This window comes from Aquarana catesbeiana, linkage group LG01, assembly GCF_042186555.1.
Source record: "Aquarana catesbeiana isolate 2022-GZ linkage group LG01, ASM4218655v1, whole genome shotgun sequence".
Taxonomy (NCBI): domain Eukaryota; kingdom Metazoa; phylum Chordata; class Amphibia; order Anura; family Ranidae; genus Aquarana; species Aquarana catesbeiana.
The window spans coordinates 194,185,633-194,207,721 of NC_133324.1; the positions used below are offsets into that span (position 1 = coordinate 194,185,633).

The following is a 22,089-nucleotide window of genomic DNA, read 5'->3' on the forward strand; positions in this document are numbered from 1 at the left end:
TTCAGAAGAGCAAAGAGAATTCTTTTCATAGAAAGAATCGGGAAAAACTTTAGTCAAGATCGCGATAACGATTCTTGACGATTAATCGTGCAGCTCTAATCCCTAGTATTCTCCCAGTGTTTTTCTATTAATAATGATTCACTTATAGTAAATTACACATTCACTGCTTTATAAATGTGCTCCTGTAAAATCCCTTTCACACTGCTGCGACTTGGGATCCGACTTGTGAGATCCCAAGTCGCATGATATGTGAAATCCCATGTTAGTCAAATGAGAGCTGTCTTAATTAGCACTACTGAAGGTTCCTGTACTACTTCAAGGCGACTTCTGTCCAACTTGTGCCCATAGACCTTAATGGAAGTTGCCTCCAAGTCGGATTCTCATCAATATTGATGCGATTTGGATCCGGGCATTACAAAAAGATTACCAGGCATTCCCATAAGTCACTTCTAAAGTCGCATCCCAGTAGTCGCCAGCAAGTCGCCTGGCAAAGTCGCACTGTAAGTAGCGCAACTTTCAGGTCGCAGTAGTGTTAACCAAACCTTTAGCAAACTTACTGAGCAAACATACTGAGCTACTATACAAGTACAGTCCAGTATTTTAATAACTGGAGACTTTTCTACACTAACACTAAAGCAATGTACACAATCTTGCTGCAAAAGATAAAAGTAGTAAAAGAAGGGCAGAAATACTTGCATTTCCCAGACAAAGTGCTTTGGGAGGCTCCCTCCAGTGCTGACCAAAAGCCTAAGGCATCATTCTCACGAGGCGGATCCGCTGCCTCGGAGTCTGCCAGCTCAGCGGGAGATCTCTCCGTTGATCTCCGCTGAGCCGGCAGATGACAGGTCTCTCTCTGCTCACTGAGCAGGGAGGGGCTTGTCCAGCGCCGCTAGTTACTATGGAGAGATCGGACGAAAAACGGACAGCATGTCCGTATTCATCAGATCTCACCCAATCCGCCAGGGACGGATGCGAACGTCGGGGCATCCGTCTGATTTTAGCAAGTCGGATGCCAGCGGACATGGTCACCACTGACATCCATCGCTCCATAGACTAGCATGGAGCGCCCGTTCAGGTCCGCCGTCAAAACTGACAGATGGACCTGAACGGTCCAACAGTGTGAAAAGAGCCTTAAAGAAACCAGCAAAGAGATACAGTGCATCCGGAAAGTATTCACAGCGCTTCACTTTTTCCACATTTTGTTATGCTACAGCCTTACTGCAAAATGGATTAAATTCATTATTTTCCTTAAAATTCTACAAACAATAGCCCATAATGACAATGTGAAAGAAGTTTGTTTGAAATCTTTGCAAATTTATTAAGGAAAAAAAAATAAATGCCATGTACATAAGTATTCACAGCTTTTGCTCAATACTTTGTTGAAGCTCCTTTGGCATCAATTACAGCTTCAAGTCTATTTGAGTATGATGCTATGAGCTTGGCACACCTATTTTTGGGCAGTTTCTCCCATTCTTCTTTGCAGGACCTCTCAAGCTCCATCAGGATGGATGGGGAGCGTCAGTGCACAGCCATCTTCAGATCTCCAGAGATTTTAAATTGGGTTTAAGTCTGGGCTCTGGCTGGGAAAATAATGAATTTAATCCATTTTGGAATAAGGCTGTAACATAACAAAATGTGGAAAAAGTGAAGCGCTGTGAATACTTTCACTGTATGAAGGCTGGCAATGCCAAAATTTTGAAAAGAACTGCCTGGCTGTTAATGAAAATGTACTGACCTGAAAAAAGAATACAGCTAGTGAAGCCAGAGCAAGGTCTACATACTTGTTCTGAGTCAGCGACTCAAAGTACCGAAGCCAAACCGTCACCATGACAGCAAAACTAGCAGCATTTTCAGAAGTCATCTATAGCAGTCTACATATTTCCCACACTGCAGCTTTCCATTAAGGCTACTTTCACACTGGGGTGGGGGGTTAGCAGTAGAGCGCCGCTAATTTTAGCAGGCGCTTTACCACTGTTCTAGCTTTTCGGCCGCTAGCTGGGCACTTTTAACCCCTGCTAGCGGCCAAGGAAATGGTTAAAAGTGCCCGAAATGCGGCGTTTCGTTAGCGGTGCCCATTGATTTCAATGGCAGGGGTGGTTTAGGAGCAGTGTAGTGTATACACCGCTCCCGCACTGCCCCAAAAATGCTGCTTGCAGGACTTTTTTCCCATTCTGCAAGCGCTGAGGCTGCAGAAGAGGCAGTTTACAGGCACTATTTTTAAGGTAAAAAACTTAGTTAGGAGAGAGAGAGAGAGAGAGAGAGAGAGAGAGAGAGAGAGAGAGAGAGAGAGAGAGAGAGAGAGAGAGAGAGAGAGAGAGAGAGAGAGAGAGAGAGAGAGAGAGAGAGAGAGAGAGAGAGAGAGAGAGAGAGACTCCGCCCACTTTCCCAGGTAACACTGCAGTCAGTTTTCTTTAAAGACCGGACGCTGCCACCGTGGCCTCAGTTGTTCGTAGAGTACCTCCAGCCATGCTGAAATTAGATAAGCAGAACATAGCAATAACACCACATTTTGTAACACCATTAGGGCGGGTCATCGGCGCTGTCCTGAAAGACTCGTAGAAATACCGTTACCGGTAAGTCTAACTAAGGTTTTCTCCCTTCATCTTTCAGGACAGCACCTGGAGATAAGAGTACTTACTCTAGGGTGGGACCACCGCCTGCAGGACTTTTCTGCCGAATGATTGTTCTGATGCTGATAGCAAGTCCAAACTGTAGTGGCGGGTGAAGGAGGAAAAACTTGTCCACGTGGCTGCTTTACAGATCCGACCCGGAGAAGCCCCTGCTCTTTCTGCCCAGGACGTTGCTACTGCCCGTGTTGAGTGGGTCACTATCCCTGTAGGAGGATCTGCCCTGAAGCTCTATAGGCTTCATTGATGGCCATTCGCAGCCATCTACCTATAGTGTTTTTTGGAAGCACTATACCCCTTACAGTGGGGCAAAAAAGTATTTAGTCAACCACCAATTGTGCAAGTTTTCCCACTTAAAAAGATGAGAGAGGCCTGTAATTGTCATCATAGGTATACATAAACTACGAGAGACAAAATGTGGAAACAAATCCAGACAATCACATTGTCCGATTTTTGAAAGAATTTATTTGCAAATTATGGTGGAAAATAAGTATTTGGTCACCTACAAACAAGCAAGATTTCTGTCTCACAGACCTGTATCTTCTTCTTTAAGAGGCTAGTCTGTCCTCCACTCATTACCTGTATTAATGGCACCTGTTTGAACTTGTTATCAGTATAAAATACACCTATCCACAACTTCAAACAGTCACACTCCAAACTCCACCATGGTGAAGACCAAAAAGCTGTCGAAGGACACCAGAAACAAAATTGTAGACCCGCACCAGGCTGGGAAGACTGAATCTGCAATAGGCAAGTAGCTTGGTGTGAAGAAATCAACTGTGGGAGCAATAATTAGAAAATGGAAGACATACAAGACCACTGATAATCTCCCTCGATCTGGGGCTCCACGCAAGATCTCACTCTGTGGGGTCAAAATGAACACAAGAACAAAATGAACAAAAATCCCAGAACCACACGGGGGGACCTAGTGAATGACCTGCAGAGAGCTGGGACCAACGTAACAAAGGCTACCATCAGTAACACACTATGCCGCCAGGGACTCAGATCCTGCAGTGCCAGATGTGTCCTCCTGCTTAAGCCAGTACATGTCCGGGCCCGTCTGAGGTTTGCTAGAGAGCATTTGGATGATGATTCAGAAGAGGATTGGGAGAATGTCATTGTCAGATGAAACCAAAGTAGAACTGTTTGGTAGAAACACAACTCGTCGTGTTTGGAGGAGAGAGGATGCTGAGTTGCAACCAAAGAACACCATACCTACTGTGAAGCATGGGGGTGGCAACATCATGCTTTGGGGCTGTTTCTCTGCAAAGGGAACAGGACGACTGATTTATGTACATGAAAGAATGAATGGGGCCATGTATCGTGAGATTTTGAGTGCAAACCTCCTCCCATCAGCAAGGGCATTGAAGATGAAACGTGGCTGGGTGTTTCAGCATGACAATGATCCCAAACACACCGCCCGGGCAATGAAGGAGTGGCTTCGTAAGAAGCATTTCAAGGTCCTGGAGTGGCCTAGCCAGTCTCCAGATCTCAACCCCATGGAAAAGCTTTGGAGGGAGTTGAAAGCCCGTGATGCCCAGCGACAGCCCCAAAACATCACTGCTCTAGAGGAGATCCTCTAGAGAATAAAAGGAGGTCCAGAGAATAGAACAAAGAGAATTTGATTTTCTGAAATCTCTCGTTATTTCTAGATAGTGTAGTAAACACCTTCTTACGTCCAGGGTATGGAAAGACTTCTGCTTAGAACTGGATGGTGTAGGGCAAAAGGTAGGGAGAATTATTTCTTGTGCCCTATGAAATGCTGTTGAAACTTTTGGCAAAAAAACCCGGGTCAGTTTTTAGCACTACCCGGTCTGGAAATATATAACAGAAAGGATATTTTATAGATAGAGCTTGCAACTCGCTTACCCTTCTAACTGATGTAACTGCTACTAAAAACTAGTTTTAGCGACCATAATTTGATTGTCGCTTCCTCTGGAGGTTCAAAAGGACTTTTGATCAAACCTTGTAGAACCAATGATAAGTCCCATTTTGGAAAAAAATTAAAAAAGGTATTGGCCTAGCTCTGGCCAATGCCTTAAATAAAAAAAATAAATAAATAAAAAAATCTAATGCCACGTACACACGAGCGGACTTTACGGCAGACTTTGCCCGGCAGACTGGATTTCGTCAGACAATTCGATCGTGTGTGGGCTCCAGCGTTTTAAATTAATCCGTCGAAATCGAGTCCGGTCGAAAAGTCCGCTCGTCTGTATGCTAGTTCGACGGACAAAAAGCCAAGCTAGAGCAGCTATTGGCTACTGGCTATGAACTTCCTTGTTTTAGTCCGGTCGTACGTCATCACGTACGAATTCGACAGACTTTGGTGCACTGTGTGTAGGCAAGTCCGTTCATTCAGAAAGTCCGTCGTAAAGTACGTCGAAAAGTCCGCCGGGCAAAGTCTGCCGTAAAGTCCGACCATGTGTACGCGGCATTATAATAAGCGGCTCCTGAGATAGCTGTCTCTCAAGGAAAACCGATAAAGCGGCTACTTGGACCTTCAGGGTATTAGCTGCCAACCCCAACTCCATTCCCTCATGGGAGGAACTCTAAGAACGAAAGCATTTCCTGTGGTGAGAACTTTTTATTCGTGCACCAGGAATTAATCCTTTTCCATGTCTTAAAATAAATTGCTCTGGTAACCTTTTTTCGACTACTTAAAAGGGTTGAGACCAGTTTATCTGAGAAGACTTTTCTTTTTAGGATCTGCTCCTCAGTAACCACCCTGTCAGTCTGAGGTGCTCGATATTTGGATGATGAAGGGGGTCCCTGGGTTAGGAGATCTTTCCGAAGTGGAAGAACCCAGTAAGGTTCCACCGCCATCCTATGTACAGTTGCAAACCAAGCCCTTTTGGGCCAAAAAGGAGCCACTAGAATCATACTCGTGGCCTCTTTTTGTAGCTTAATACCAAAGGGATCATTTGAAAGGGGGGAAAGGCGTAGCACAAGTGGAAGTTCCATGGTTGTGCCAGCGCATCCAATCCTCTTGCTTGATCTTGCCCGTTTAGTGAAAAATAGGCCTTCACCTTTGTATTTTTCTGGGATGCAAATAGATCTATTTGAGGAGCTCCCCACTTTTCTATTAACCTTTGGAATATTTCTGTGTTCAGACTCCACTCTGCTTCTAGCATTCTTTCTCTGCTCAGAAAGTCTGCTACTAGATTCAGATCTCCCTTCAGGTGCACTGCTGTTAGGGACCTCAGGTTGTTTTCTGCCCAGGATAGAATCTGAAGGGACGAGGATAGCAAAACCTTGCTTCTCGTGCCTCCTTGTCATATATGTAGATATTTGCCAGCACACCAAGGATCAGCACACGGTGGCGTCCAAGCGGTTTAATTTATTGCATGATCAAAACACAAAAGGTGCAACGTTTCGGAGTCGCGCAGGACCCCTTCGTCAGGCATGTGATATCACATGCCTGACGAAGGGGTCCTGCGCGACTCCAAAACGTTGCACCTTTTGTGTTTTGATCATGCAATAAATTAAACCGCTTGGACGCCACCGTGTGCTGATCCTTGGTGTGCTGGCAAATATCTACATTGTGACTTGAACCAGTATCCAGCTGGTTGTTGCTGCAGCACCCGACCTTTAAGAGCTTATACCAGGAACGTGTGCGATGGGAATATGAAACATTCCTTGTCATATATGCCACTGCTGTGGCGTTGTCTGACAAAACTTGGACATGGTGACCCTGGACTAGTTTCTTGAAAGTCCATAGTCCTAGGAGACTAGCCCTTAGTTCCCTCCAATTGGAGGATCTCCAGGCTTCCCTGTTTGTCAAATTCCCCTGAGCCATCTGTCCTTCCAGGTGGGCGCCCCGACCCCAAGAACTTACATCCGCTGTTAACCTCCTCTCCAAGGGAAAACACCAGAGCAGGCCCCTGTCCAGGTTTGAGTGGCTCCTCCACCACCAGAGCTTCCTCTGAACTTAAAGGGGTATTTTTAGCAATTTTTCCAGGGACTCTCCATAGGACCAATTTCTCAGGGATTGCCTGCTGGAGATCCCTTGCGTGGAAACGTGCCCATTGTACTGCTGGTATTGATGCAGTGAGGAGCCCCAAGACAGACATAGCTACCCTGATGGACATAGGCAGGTTTGTCTGGGTCTTTTTTTACCACATTCTGAAGCTTCTCTATCTTTTCCTCGGGGAGAAAGATTCTCTCCTGTATGGAATCGATAGTATATCCCAGGAAATTTATTGTCTGCGATGGAATCAAGTTTGATTTTTCCTTGTTTATTATCCAGCCGAGACTCTCCAAGTGTCTCTTTGTCCTTTCCAGATCCTTCCCTAATAGATCCCTTGTCTTGGCAAATATTAGAAGATCGTCTAAATATGGGACAATCAATATTCCCTCTACTCTGAGTGGGGCTAAGGCCTTTGCTAAGTTCTTTGTTAATATCCTCGGAGAGGATGACAGCCCGAAAGGAAGAGCTCTGAACTGAAGATGTAGGATTGAGTCTCCCCTCTTGATCGCAAACCTTAGGTGCTTTTGGGATGCTGGTGCTATAGGCACATGGAGATATGCATCTCTCAGGTCTAAGGATGCCATAAAACAGTTTGGGGTCAGGAGACCCTTTACTGAAAAGATTGTGTCCATTTTGAATTACTTGTACCTGATAGATCTGTTGAGGATCTTCAGGTTCAGAATTAATCTGAATTTGCCTGAAGGCTTCTTTACAAGAAATATGTGCGAATAGCACCCCTGTTCTACTTCTTTGGGAGGAACATTTATGATCACCCTCTGTTGAATCAATTCCTGTAGGATTGATGTAATTGCTACAGATTTCTCTGCGTCTCGGGGAGCCTGGGTTACGTAAAAACGAACAGGTGGGGGTTGAGAGAATTCCAGTCTGTAACCCTCTATTGTTTTGAGGATAAACAGACTCTCTTATCTTCCACTGTGAAAAGAAGGTTTGTAACCTTGCTCCCACAGTCGGAGGACAGTCACTGTTTTTTGTATTTGGGGGTGGGGGGGGGGGGGGCGAAATAGTACTCCTGACTTGCCCCTCCCTCTCTGAGAGCTCCATGGTTTTTTTATAACCTGTCTCTTTTGTGTCCGGGGTTTTCCGAAAAGCACGAAAATTTTTATTGCCTTGAGAGATCACCTTTTTCTTTATAGGGAAGACCTTTTTCTTGTCAGCCGTTCTATCAAGTATGGCTTCAAGACCCAGGCCAAAAACCAAATCTCCCTCAAAGGGTAGACCACATAGTTTGGTCTTTGAGGCTGTATCCCCGGTCCATGTCTTGACCCATAAAGCTCTACGAGTTGAGTTTATTAAAGCTGAGGATCTGGCTGACATTCTAACCGATTCAGCCAAAGCATCTGCTATGTACCCCACTGCTTTTAGTAGCACAGGCAGCGTATCCAACAGATCTTTACGGGGAGTTCCTGCCTCGATATGGGCCTTCAACTGTTCTAGCCAGTGCTCCAGGTTCCTGGCTACCACCGTTGAGGCCATGGCTGGTTTCAAATTTGCTAGGGTTGAATCCCATGCTTTCCTTAATAGGGAGTCTGCCCTCTTATCCATGGTATCTTTTAGGATACCCATATCCTCAAAGCGCAAGGTCAGTATTCCTTGATACTCGAGAAAAAGCTGCGTCAAGCTTTGGTTTTTTGTTCCAGACTTGAGAGCTATCTTCTTCAAAAGGAAATCTCCGTTTGAGGAATTTTGAAAAGAAAGGGGCCCTCTCTGGGTCCCTCCATTCTCTTTTTATAGTTTCCGATAGAAACTTATGCACTGGGAATACCCTGTGTTTCACCTCACCCATGCCTTGGAAAATCTTATGTAATGACAACTGGGCTCTTTATCCTCTGTGATATTTAGGGTAGTGTGGATAGTTTTTAGAAGATCATCCACCTCCTCTAGGGATAATTTATACCGAGAAGAAGAAGAAGAAATCTCTTTCTTCATCCACTTTTTCCTCGGAGTTTGGGGAAACACTATGCTCTTCATCCTGAGTCACTGCCCCCTCTGGATGCAGATGAACGAGGTACTGAGCTGCCACTTGCAGCTGGGCGTTCATCCAGATAGGACCGGAACGACTCAAAAAGGTGTCCGCCAGTTCCTTCCGGAAGGAGTTTAGTAATTCTCCTTGTTGAGTCGCAGGTGTAGCAGGAGTGGTTTCCTCCTTAACTATATCTGCAATGCAGGGCCTGCATAAAGCCTTAGTTCAGGACTCTTTAAGTACATTTTTACATGACGGACATTTCTTTTTAGCAGGAGGGGAGGAATGTTTGGTCTTTTCTTTAGCTTTCTGAAATACACCAAAAAAAAAAAAAAAGAAAAAAAAAAAAAAAAAAACATTTTCCTCCATTTATCCTTGTATCTAAATCATAGATAAACACAGCATGCTGCCAAAATAGAGGAGTTAACTCTTTAACCCGTGTGCTTTGCTACCACAGCCAGTGAATCCCCCCACAGATCCACTTTTAAGAGGATAATCAAACATTCTTCATGTTTACAACATACAGGAAGAGTGATTTGCAGGCTTCCAAATTCCCCCATAGAATTTTAGGAAGGGAAGTAATATAAATATATGCTCATAGAGTAAAGGACAGAGATCACTGTCCCTGCTTACCTGGGCCTGGTTGGCTGGTGTGGCTCCTGCCACCGCCGTTTGTTCGTCCTCCATCGCTGCGAGGTCTACAGTGGCATCTGCATGCTTTTTTTATTTGATTTTCCCGGTCCGCTCGCTGCTGCGAGGGCCAGAAATGACGTCAGCCACAAGAGACCGACCCTCTTCCTGCGTTCCAGCGGCCGGAACCGGAAGCCGCATCGCGCCCCTAGAAGTCCCGCCCCCGGCCGGAATGACGCGCTCGTCATCGGGACCCGGAAGGCATGAGGCTCTGGGGATGTAGGAGACGCCATTCGTTTCTCCCTAGCCGTGCTGCCGGTCTATAGGAGCAGGGACCTCCAGCAGCCTGGCTCTCGCCGAGCATGAAGAGGAGGGGACGCCGGAGCATCCATCACACGAGAGGGAGGATGCTGGGCTGGCCTGCTGAAAAGAAAAAAACGTATACCGGTATGCCCCATACTCTCCCCACCTGGAGAAAGTGTAGCACACCCCTGGTTCCCTGCAGCGCTTCCACCATGGCAGAGGAAACACTACAACTGAGGCCATGGTGGAAGCGTCCGGTCTTTAAAGAAAACTGACTGCAGTGTTTCCTGTGAAAGTGGGCGGAGCTGCACTCTCTCTCCAGGTGCTGTCCTGAAAGACGAAGGGAGAAAATGCCTGTAAAACGCCTCAGTGTGAAAGTAGCCAAAAGGATACCTGTGCTGACACAGACTGCCTATACTTCACTGTCATACACTCCTTCAACAAATGCCAGTTCCCTGGCTGTATTGCTAATCCAATGGCTTGAATATTTTATGATTCACTGGCTTGATTACCAATTATTTTGAACCAGCAGGTATCAAATATACTGAAGCCAGAGACAAGGGAATTAGCATCTTCAGAAGTCTGCAAACCCACTCTCTGGGTTTCCTTAAAAACAGAACTCCAGAAGATAGAAATGAATAGCCCAAAATGAAAAAGTAAAAACAACAAAACTACTTCCTCTGAGCCCAGTTTATCCAAGACCCACTCCAACACGTGACTGGAAAGTGAAAGCATTAAAGCGATGAGATCATCTCTCTCATTCTGCTTTCACTTCCTAATCTGCATGCTTCGACAGCAAACAAACTGATTGGCTCCTTGTACTGGTTCTCTCTCTCTCACACTCCAGTTGTGTTGTACAGGGACTGGAGGCGTATGCTGGGTCAAATTCAGGTACTTACCAGGATTGCATTTAAAAAATACATTTATATGATGTATTAAAGCTGTTGTATAGTCAATTTTTTTACTTTTACCTACAAGTAAGCCTATAATAAGGCTTACCTGTAGGTAAAAAAAATATCTCCTAAACCTATACGGTTTAGGAGTTATTCCCCTTGCAATGAGCCGCTGACTGCAGTGGCGCATGCACACAGGGGATTCTCGGCTGAAGGCCCGGCAGATGCCGGACCTTACCGGAAAGAAATCTCCCGCGCGCACACACGGGAGTGACATTGCGGTTCCAGCCACTCACACCGCTAGAGCCGCGATACCCGGAAGACACGCCGAGGCAACATGTCAGCTACATCGGCCTGGACCAGGTAAGATACCGACGCCTAAGGTAAGTATGCCATGCATACTAGCTCATTATGTCTTTTGCCTTACAGGGGTATAAAAAAAAAAAAAAAAAGGGAAGTGTCAGCGGTTATACAACCACTTTAATCATCACAGAGCTGCAATAATGTGTGTCTTTTATATCTGCTTAGAGTTCAGTTTAAAACATTTGGCCACCGCCTAACTGGGAAAATACCGTATTTAATCAGAATATAACATGCACTTTTTTCCCCTTGAAAATAGGGGGAAAGTCGTGGGTGCGTGCTGTACACCGACAGCGTACCTCAGAGGGGAACGAGTGCCGCCGGAATTCACAGAGCCTTCATCTCCTCTCCACTCGGCTCTCACGTCACACACACAGTCCCGCCTCCGCCACCGGCATTGGACCAGTGTTCTGTCTATCACAGGAGCTGGTCCAATGCCGATGGCGGAGGCGGGACTTTGTGTATGACTGCCGACTAAGAGCCGAGTAAACAGGAGATGACGGCTCGATGATTTCCTGCAAGAGATGAGAGATGGTGAGCTGCATTGATGGGGGAGATGGGCACAAATCAGGCGGCATTGAGGCTGCAGATGGGCGCTAATCAGGCTGCATGGATGTTCACTGACCATTATTTTGCTTCAAAGTGGTTTATTTAAAAAAATAAATAAATATTCCTGCAACTTCCCTCTTAAATTGGGGTGCGTGTTATTTGCCGATAAATACGGTTTAATACTGTTTCGCTGCTCTTTGCGATAAAAGCGACCTGAGCAGGTTTGCGGTGATCCTTAGGCTCTGCTGGCTCATCGGGAAGCCCGAGAACCAGACAGTTGGCCATAGAGTTTAACAGGGCAAAGATGGCCTCCGCTCATCTCTACGACCTAAGAGGAATCGAGAGACATTATAACATCCCTTTCGATTAACAGCCGATGTAAACAAGGCCTTTTTTTTTTTTTTTGTTTTTTTTACATTATGCTTTCCATTGTAGGAGGAGAGATGTGAGGTCTTATTGACCCCAAGATCTCTCCATAAGGAGGACCTGTCATGCCTTATTTCTATCACATGGGATGTTTACATTCCTTGTGATAGGAATAAAAGTGATTTTTGTTTTTTTTTTTTAAAAAAAAAGGGACAGTGAAAAAATAAAATTAAAAAATAAAGTTATTTTAAGGGCCCCCGCACACACGCAGCGGTGAACGCATATATAAGTCATGCCCACATATGTAAACTGTGTTTGTACCACACATGACGTATCACTGTGAACATCAGCAATAATTCTAGCTCTAGATCTCTTCTGTAACTCTAAACTGGTAACCTGTAAAAAATGTTAAAGCTTGGCCTTCGGAGATTTTTAAATTCCATAGTTTGGCGCCATTCCACAAGCGTGCACTATTTTAAAGCATGACGTTAGGCATCTATTTACTCAGTGTAATATTTAATATTATACAAAATAATTGGGTTATACATTGTTTGATTTTTTAATTCATTAAAGTGTATTTTTTCGAACAGAAAAATAGTTTCAGCAAAATCCCTCTTACTAATGCCTGCACTCAGCTACATCCAGACTGGTGAAACAGTAACTGATATATAAAGCCCTTTTAATTTGCCTAAAACCATGGTCACGCGACCAAGACCGAAACAAATCGATTATGAAAAGAATAGTTAACTATTTCATAATCCATTAGTTGGCCTGCATACAGAATACATTATTTGTTTACATATCAGGAAATACTGAGCTGTAAGTGCCTCAGAACTTGTGAATGTGAGCGGAGGAATGCCTCATGGGACATGTAGTCTTGGGCAGGAAGTGAGTGGTTCTAAAGGAAGATTTTTTTATTTTTTTTTTACCTTGCTATAGGGGCACTCTGAAGGTAGGAGGAGCCAGAAGCGTCGTTGGGGGGCCCCAAAAGAGAAGAATTAGGGCTGCTCTGTACAGAACTATTACAGAGCAGGTAAGCATGACATTTTTTTTTTTATATAGCGCAAAAAATAAAAACCGCAGAGGTGATCAAATACCACCAAAAGAAAGCTCTATTTGTGGGGGGAAAAAAAAAAAAAAAAAAAAAAAAAAAGACGCAAATTTTGTTTGGGTACAGCGTCACACATCCGCGCAAATGTCAGTTAAAGCGACGCAGTGCCAAACAAAAATTTGCATTCCCCGCCCCAAATAGAGCTTTCTTTTGGTGGAATTTGATCACCTCTGCGGTTTTTATTTTTTGCGAAATTTATATATATATATATATATATATATATATATATATATATATATATATATATATATATATATATATATATATATATATATATATATATATATATATATATATATATATATATATATATATATAATATTTTTTTTATAAAATATATATTTTTTTTTTTTATTTTTTTTTTTATTTACTTTTTGCTAAAATAAATATCCCCAAAAATGTTTATAAAAAACAAAATTTCTTCATCAGTTTAGGCCAATATATAATATTCTACTTTTTTTTTTTTTTTTTACCAAAAATAACCCAATAAGCGTATATTGATTGATTTGTGCAAAAGTTATAACATCTACAAACTATGGAAAAGACTTATGGCATTTTTATTATTTTTACTAGTAATGCCGGTGATCTGCGATTTTAGCGGTACTGCGACATTACGATGGACAGATGGGACACTTGACATTTATACAGCGATCAGTGCTATAAATATGCACCGATTACTGTGTAAATGTCACTGGCAGGGAAGAGGTTAACACTAGGGGGCAATCAAGGGGTTAACTGTGTTCTAACTGTGAGGGGATTGGACTGACTAGGAGAGGGTACAGATTGTTGTTCCTACTTAGTAGGAACACACAATATGTCTCCTCCCCTCTGACAGGACAAGGACACACACACACGCACAAAAGAAACCCGTGCACGCGATCACACGCAGTGGCCCCCCCCCCCACATCCCCCCCCCCGCCATGTAGTGGACGCGTGCCCTCTGGTCGCTCTTAAAGGGGAACCTGTAAATTATATATATACATACACACACACACACACACACACACACACACACACACACACACACCATTATTCCGCTGGCCACGTGTGATCACGAGCACCAGCACGGGGATTTGTGGGTGTAAACCCACAAATCCCTGTGCTGTCAGAGGAGAGGAGCCATATCTTTTGTTCCTACTAAGTAGGAAAAATGGTATGTCTCCTCTCCTAGTCAATCCTATCCCCATACAGTTAGAACACACTGAGGGAACACATAATTAACCCCTTGATCACACCCTAGTGTTAACCCCTTCCCTGTCAGTGACATTTACACAGTAATCAGTGCATTTTTATAGCACTGATCGCTGTATAAATGCCAATGGTCCCAAAGAAGTGTCAAAAGTCTCCGATCTGTCCGTTGCAATACCACAAAAAAAGAAAAAAGCAGATCACCACCATTACTAGTAAAAAATAAACATGCCATAAATCTTTCCCATAGTTTGCAGACGCCATAACTTTTTGCGCAAGCCAATCAATATACGCTTATTGCGGTTTTATTTTAACAAAAATATGTAGAAAAATACATATTGGCCTCAACTGGATGAAGAAATGTTTTTTTTTTTTTTTTTTTTTTGGGGGGGGATATTTATTTATTCTAGCAAAAAGTAAAAAATATTTTTTTCAAAATTGACGCTTTTTTTGTTTATAGCACAAAAAATGAAAACTGATCAAAAGGTGATCAAATACCTCTGCAACGCAAATTTGGCAATTGCCAGTTAAAGCGATGCAGTGCCAAATTCTAAAAAGTGCTCTGGTCAGGAAGGGGGTAAAATCTTCCGGTGCTGAAGTGGTTAAAAGACTCTCTGCGGGGAAGATCAGCATCTGAACCCATATATACATACACACCGTATATACTCGAGTATAAGCTGACTTTCAGCACTTTTTTTTTATGCTGAAAAAGCCCCCCTCGGCTTATACTCGAGTGAGGGTCTCCCGCTGTGTCGGCGGCCGTCCACTGTAACAAAGCGCCGCCTCCTCCTCCTCTGATAGACGGAACACCGATACAGTGCTGGGAAACTGAATCAGTGCTCCGTCTATCACGAACAAGGAGGAGGCGGGGCTTTGTTACAGTGGACGGCCGCCGAACAGTTAAGACTGCAGTTGCATGACACAGCGGGAGACACCAGTTGTTTGTAATCAAAGGTACAGGTGGGCACAGTGAGGCTGCAAATGAGCATCGTTTATAAGTAGTAGTTGCTGCATTTCCCACCCTAGGCTTATACTCGAGTCAAAAATTAGGTCCTCGGCTTATATTCAGGTCGGCTTATACTCAAGTATATACGGCAATTACTTTCACTGTTTCCCAGTATAAATTAACTACTTATAGTAGCCATTATCTTCTCTTTTTGTACTATAAAAGGGCTAATTTACGTTTTTTTTTTTAACCCCATGATGACAGGCGATACAAATAAATAAATAAAAAAAACATGCTGCTACTACTAAACATCTTAGGCCTGGTTCACACCTATGCAATTTTTGGCGATTTTTGCAGAAACACACGTGAATTGGATGTGGAGAAACCTGCATCCAATTCCCATAGGTGTGACCCCAGCCTTAAACTCAAAAATATTTTGTTACCAGATAATGAAAACCTATGCCCTACCGATTCCTGTTCTTTATGACTTAATTGATTTTTAATGAAAGGCCCATTTCAAAATAGAAAAATACAAAACACGTATTAAATATAGAACCGATTGGTATTGGGGTATAAATTAGCATGATGGTGTTACATTAAACTAACTTAGAAGCTTCTGTACAGTAGCACACGTCAAAGTTGATTTAGGGTTACGAGCAGTGCCGTGTGAGATTACTGACATTTCAGCTCAAAAAGGTCATAGCCAAAAAAGAGAAACGCAAAAAAATGAAAAACACAAAATCTCTCTCATTAGTCTTCATTAAGCAAAATGTACCGAATGCATTTCTAGTACAAGCTTACTTTTTCCCCACATCGACAGGGGAGAAGGACTACAAACCATGTAATCTTTATCTGCGGCACTCCTGGGGCTATGGTTTTAGTCAACGCCAAAGGGATGGGGATTGCAGCACATAAAAAGTGCCTTATATTTTAGATTGTCAGTCTCGGCCTCATTTCTTCCAACCTAATAATTAAAAGGAGTCACACGTGGCTGTCTATGAACCCCACTGTCACAGTGGTCCTGTTGGGCAATGATAGTTTGCCCTGACTGAGAGATGTCTTTACAACACATAAACATCAGCCACCCGACAATGCAAATACCCCATCCCCCCATTTCCAAGCTCTAACGCTCCTCTCAGGAGCCTGGGACTACAAAATAAAAACCCTGTCAGGATGGCAACAGGGGGACATCCAGAACATCTGCTTCTCAATGTCCCCTGACCTCCCAATGTACCCAGAAGTGAGCAGATCTGAGCAATTTTGGGTCCAGAATCAATCATAGTCTGGCATGGGAGACAGAGGATTTAACCAACCCTGATGTCTCAAATAAAGAGTACCTGTCACCAGCTCAAAGCCATCTTATGGAGGGTTTCTTATCCTCCATGCAATAGCACCACAGAAAAAAAAAAAAAAAAAAAAAAAAAGTTTTTTTTAAAAATTAAAACAAAATAAAGTGATAGCTTCCCCATCACCTTAAACATAGAAGCGCATGTTGGGTGTGTACGTAAACCACAATTGCACATCACATATTAGGTATCGCTACGCATGTCAGAATGAGATAATTCTAGGTCCCTTGTGTATAATTAACTCTAAATTGATGATCTGTAAAGGTATTTAAAGTGTTGCCTATGGATAATTCTGAACACCAAGTTATTTTGCTGTTTTGGCGGTTCACAGTACTGAGGTCTAGGGCTGAAACAACTAAATCGATTAATCGACAACTAATCGATTATGAAATTAATCGATTACTATTTTCATAATCGATTAATCGGCCAGTAACATAATGGGGTTAAAACTAAAATGAGCCCCTTATAATACAAATAGAGCAAATAATCGCTACTGTAAATATTACTTTCACAGTTCTACAGTAAAAAAAAATGAACCCCTTACTGATTATCTGCTTTTTTTGTACTATGAAGGGCTAATTTTAGTTTTTTTACCCCATTATGTTACTAAACGTCTTAGACCTGGTTCACATCTATGTGGTTTTTTGGTGCTTTTTGTAGAAACGCACTACAGTTCATTTATATGGTTTCCTATGGGACACGTTCACATCTATGCTTTTTTTCAGCGGCTGCCTATTTGGAAAGGGTCAGGGACTTTTTTTTAATGCAAAACTGTGCTTTTTTGGTTCAATATACTTCAATGGAGATGCTGCAGAAAAGCATGTAATGCGTTTTTGCAGCAATTTGTGTTTTTTAATCTGCCCAACAACAAATTGGCCAAAATAAATGTAAAAACACAAATCGCAGCAAAATCACATGTGTTAAAATCAAAACGCACAGCAAAAAGCACTGCAGAAACACATCAAAAGCAAACTGCATAGGTGTGTACGGAGCCTTATGCTGGCCACATGGATCAATTTTTTTCAAACGAGAATATTCAGACGAAAAATCTTTGTAAATTCGCTGAATAAAAGAACGTTGTTTGAAATTTTCACTTGTTTTTAACATTCTGTTTTTAAAATGAATGTCATTTCTGAACGAAAACCACATCCAGTCTGAAAATTCCTTTGATTATTTCCAAATTTTCTCGTCACTGTGGTTGAAACGATTAGAAAATCAAACGAACGTTCTTAAAATTACATTTTTTTTTTTGAAGACATTGTTTTGTTTTTTTTTTTGTTTTTTAAATTAAAAAAATTTGATCTCTGAGTCTGATATTTACCAGATTCACCCTTTAATAGTATATACAGTATATCTCCTCTAATAGTTTATACAATATTTCCCCTCTAATAGTATATACAGTATATCTCTCCTCTAATAGTATATACAGTATATCTCTCTTCTGTCTGTTATTCTCAGAGTGGATTCGATATTTTGCTCCCAACCATATAGTTGGTTATTTATATTTACCACTGCATATAGTTATTTAAGAATAAATTGCCTTTTTTTAAAACTTTACATATTAACTAAATTATACACCACATTTTTTTTTTAAGGTTATTAACCGATTAATTGAAACAATAATCGGCCAACTAATCGATTATGAAAATAATCGTTAGTTGCAGCCCTACTGAGGTCTGACATATTTAGTATTTGCTCAACACAATCTCCTCCTCCATTTTGTGTTTGTGTGCACTAAAATTCATTTTACAGTATTTTTTCCTGAAAAATATAGGATTTGATAAACTGCCCAAATATCATGTGACACTGTAATAAGTAAGCAGCATTCAGAAAACATGTTTCCTGGGTTTAAAGAAGTATTCCAGCCAAAAATGCAGATTTTAACATTAGAAAAATGAAAAAGAAAAAAAGAAAGAGGGGGGGGGGGGGGGGGGAATAGCTCCATTAGCAGACTCTCCTACTTTAATCTTTAGGCATTGACACCCCCCCCCCCCCCCTTAACAGAGTCATCAATTATCTGTCTGCCTGAACAGCCCAGTCAGTGCCTCAGCCTCCCACATTACAGTTCAGTTAACCACTTCAAGACCAGGCCTTTTCTGGAACTTTTTGTTTACAAGTTTAAATTAGTATTTTTTGCTAGAAAATTACTTAGAACCCCCAAACAGTATATTATATATATATATATTTTTTTTTCTTTTAAGCAGAGACCCTAAAGAATAAAATAGCGATTGTGGCAATATTTTATGTCACACTGTATTTGCAGAGTGTTCTTACAAATGCAATTTTGGGGGGGGGAAATCGACTTTTTTGAATTAAAAAGAAAACAGTAAAGTTAGCCCGATTTTTTTGTATAATAGAAAAGATGATGTTACGCCAGGAAAATAGATGCCTCACATGTCATGCTTTAAAATTGCGCACGCTATGATACTTAAACTCCAATTTTTCAATTCTCCAAATTTTTACAGGTTACCCGCTTAGAGTTACAGAGGAGAGGAGGTCTAGTGTTAGAATAATTGCTCCTGCTCTAATTATCACGGCAATACCTCACACATGTTGTTTGAACACCGTTTACATACGTGGGCGCGACTTACACGTGCGTTCGCTTCTGCACGTGAGCTCGGAGGGACGGGTGCTTTAATTTTTTTTTTTTTTTCCTTTTTATTTTTATACTGTTCCTTTAAGGCTGGAATGCATAAGTGACGTTTGTTGTTGCTTCATTCCTCCAAGGCCATGGAGCAGAGTGGGGGCCATCTTACCCTCACTCGGTTTCTTGCCCAGCCACGGAAAGCATCGGATCGGCTCCGGGCTAACCGAAAAGTCAAGTAAGCCTGGAGATGACCGGGAAGCAGTGGGAGGGAGGCACCTCTCCCGTCACCTCTAAAAATGATCCCGTGGCAAATCTAGCGCCGCGATCACTTTTATGTGAAAGAGAATCGCCCCCTGTATAAATAAAAACCGGAGTTATGGCAGCTAGCTGCTGCCATAAAAACGGTATAGAACTTCAAAGTAATGATGTATATATACACTGTGGGTGGTCCTAAAGTGGTTAAAAAAAAAAAATCAATCAGTACAAGGGAATGGGATGTGTCCCTTGTGCTACTGTCTCCTGGTCCATGTGAAATCAGATACTATAGTTTCTATGAATGAAATGTGATCTATGAATGGAGGGAGAGGAGCTTTCAATCATCTGCCCATCCTCCATTCAGCTTTGATGAATGGAGGAGTTGAGAGAAAAGTGCAGGCATAGTGAAGACTTCTTAAAGAGTGCCTGCCACAGCTCCCTCAATTCTTTTAACCCCTGAGCACTTCACCAAGCTGGCTCACTGTTTCTAACAGCATGTTAAACAACAAGTCCTGCACTCTTAACCCCCACGGTGCTGCACACTGATAATGTTCCTCCCGCTGATCATACCGACAAGCTGCTCCTTAACGCGGGTGTGCTGACAGCTTTCCTCCATAGATAGAGCACTGTTCTTGACTTTGCCTTGCTAACACTGCCCTGTCCTGATCCTGTCTCACATACTAGGGCAGGCTGCATGATGGGCACTGGTGAGGCCTGTACCGTGTCTGCAGTCTCTGACCATCTCCTGTACCGTGTCTGCAGTCTCTGACCATCTCCTGTATAAAAATATTTTTTTAAAAACAGTCATTTTTGGTATCGGTCATTTTCGCTATCGGTTTTCTGCCAAGTGTATTTTTCCATTTTCGGTATCGGTTTTGGCACCAAAAAACCCATTCGGTGCACCCCTACTGCATTTCGTATAATTATTGCACCTTGTAATGGCAGCCTTAAATCACAAGAGTAAACCTCTGATGATCAGAATTAGGGAATTAAAACTATCAGAAAAACTTTCCGTATTCACTACTCTCCTCAGCCTATATACACACACACGTGGAAAAGACCATCAAACTCTAAACTGTCTATGAGAGCCAAAATAAGCTCAACAGCAAATATGACGGTAAGAAAAGATCAGATCCCTTTATATGTGGTTACCTTAATTCACACAAAAACCAAACGATGCTTCAAAAAGGAGCACTGTATCAAGTTTCATACCATTATTACAAGGGAATTAGGGGAAGGGGGATTCCGATCCCTCTGATTATTAACTTAGAAGCCATTTAATCATATGGAAGCAAAATTACCTTTCACACTTTTCCTATTAACATCTGCTCCCTGTTCTAGCAGGAACTGGGCTATCTCTTTGTGACCTTTGTAACAGGAGATCATCAAACAAGTGTGGCCATGACGGTTGGCCACCTCCAAGTCCGCTTTGTGCTCAATTAGATATTTCACAATGTCCAAATGCCCATCAAAGCAGGCAGCCCGCAAAGGCGTAGAGTTGGTGAGGGTTGTGTTGTTCACGGAAGCTCCATGATCCAGTAGCGACTGAACCACTTTAAGGTGGCCGGCTGCAGATGCAGCCCACAGTGGTGGTGCTCCTTCTATGGTCTCTCCATCAAAATTGACAGATCCCCCGATTTCCACAGAGGCACTGCACTGATCCAGCAGGTAATCTACCATGTCTAGGTGACCATAACGGGCTGCCATTAAAAGAGGTGTTGCCCCATTGGTTTTCTCAGACATCAGCAAAACAACTTCATCTTTGGCCTTGTTTTCCAGCAACTTGGAAAGAAGGCGTAGCTTGCCATCACGGGCAGCATTGAATACTGCAGTCTTGATATCCATGGTTGTTGTGTTATGATAGCCTTGTGTGAGTCACAGAAGCCCAGATCTGTTCAGAATGGCAGCCAGAGTTTTCCAGGAAAGGCACAAGAAAAAAAAAAAAAAAAAAAAGAAAGGAGTTCCACCACGTCTCAAGAGAAGCATAAATATGGGCTCACAAATGCATAACGCTGAATAAAGAGAAAGAAGAGAAAGAAATGGTTAGCTTAACAGATCACTAGTCAATCTTAGAAACACTTAGCATCACATGAACATTAGGTTTAAAGTGGTAGTAAAGGCACCTCCTGGATAACACACATGGGAAAGACCCTTATTATGGAAAAATACATTTACCAGCACAGGTGATGCCCAGACAGGTTCGAACGCATATGGTCACGCTGGTTAGATACACCTGGTTTAAGCCCTAGAGAACTTGTGATGTCTCGACTTTTACAGTGTCCCTAGGGGTGAAGATATACCGCATATATACCATGCATGCTGTGGGCTGTATCAATGGGGAGATGGAGTGGTGGAATGCAAGTGCTAGGAGTACTTTGATGAGTAGTAACGGTAAGGTTAACATTGCTTGTGTATATGTTATTGGTTGGAGATTCCTTTATGTACTTATGTTTCTTGACATGTTCAATAAAAACCTTTTTGATAAAAAAAAAAAAAAAAAAAATTAAAAAAGTGGTAATAAAGGCTAATAGGTACTAAATATTCTTAAAGTTTCCTTTCCCACCACTCCAACCTATACTGCATACCCTGTATATTTAAAAAAAAATAAAAAATCTGTGCATTTACCCATTTATAATCTGGTCATGTGATCCAGCAGCTCTGACTCCCCTGTGTATGGGAGCACTAGACAAGAGATGTGAATTCCCGGAGCCGCAACATGACCTATAGGCTCAATTGGCCCAGCCGTTCATGGCAGAGCCACTCACTGGCACAGGGGAGCTGGAGCTGCAGGATCACATTGGAGTGTATGAAAAATAATTGAGTACACAGATTTTTTTGTTCATACAGGTTTGATGGGATGTCAACATGTCTAAGAACAGCAAGTATTAGCCTCATCTTCCACTTATGTAAAGTTATGTAACAGAACAGCATTTGAGTTCCATACAAACCTACAGAATGCAATCATGACTAAACTACTGCT

The 22,089-nt window shown here is 42.4% G+C and overlaps 1 protein-coding gene across 1 annotated transcript in view; it reads right to left on the reverse strand.

Annotated features, from left to right (window-relative positions):
• FEM1C (fem-1 homolog C) overlaps window positions 1-22,089 on the reverse strand; it is a 61,871-nt gene that overhangs the window by 34,622 nt on the left and 5,160 nt on the right. The window contains exon 2 of the mRNA XM_073624642.1: window positions 20,411-21,121. Coding sequence (XP_073480743.1) covers window positions 20,411-20,954 — 544 coding nt within the window. The 5' untranslated portion in view covers window positions 20,955-21,121. The remainder of the gene's footprint in view (window positions 1-20,410; window positions 21,122-22,089) is intronic.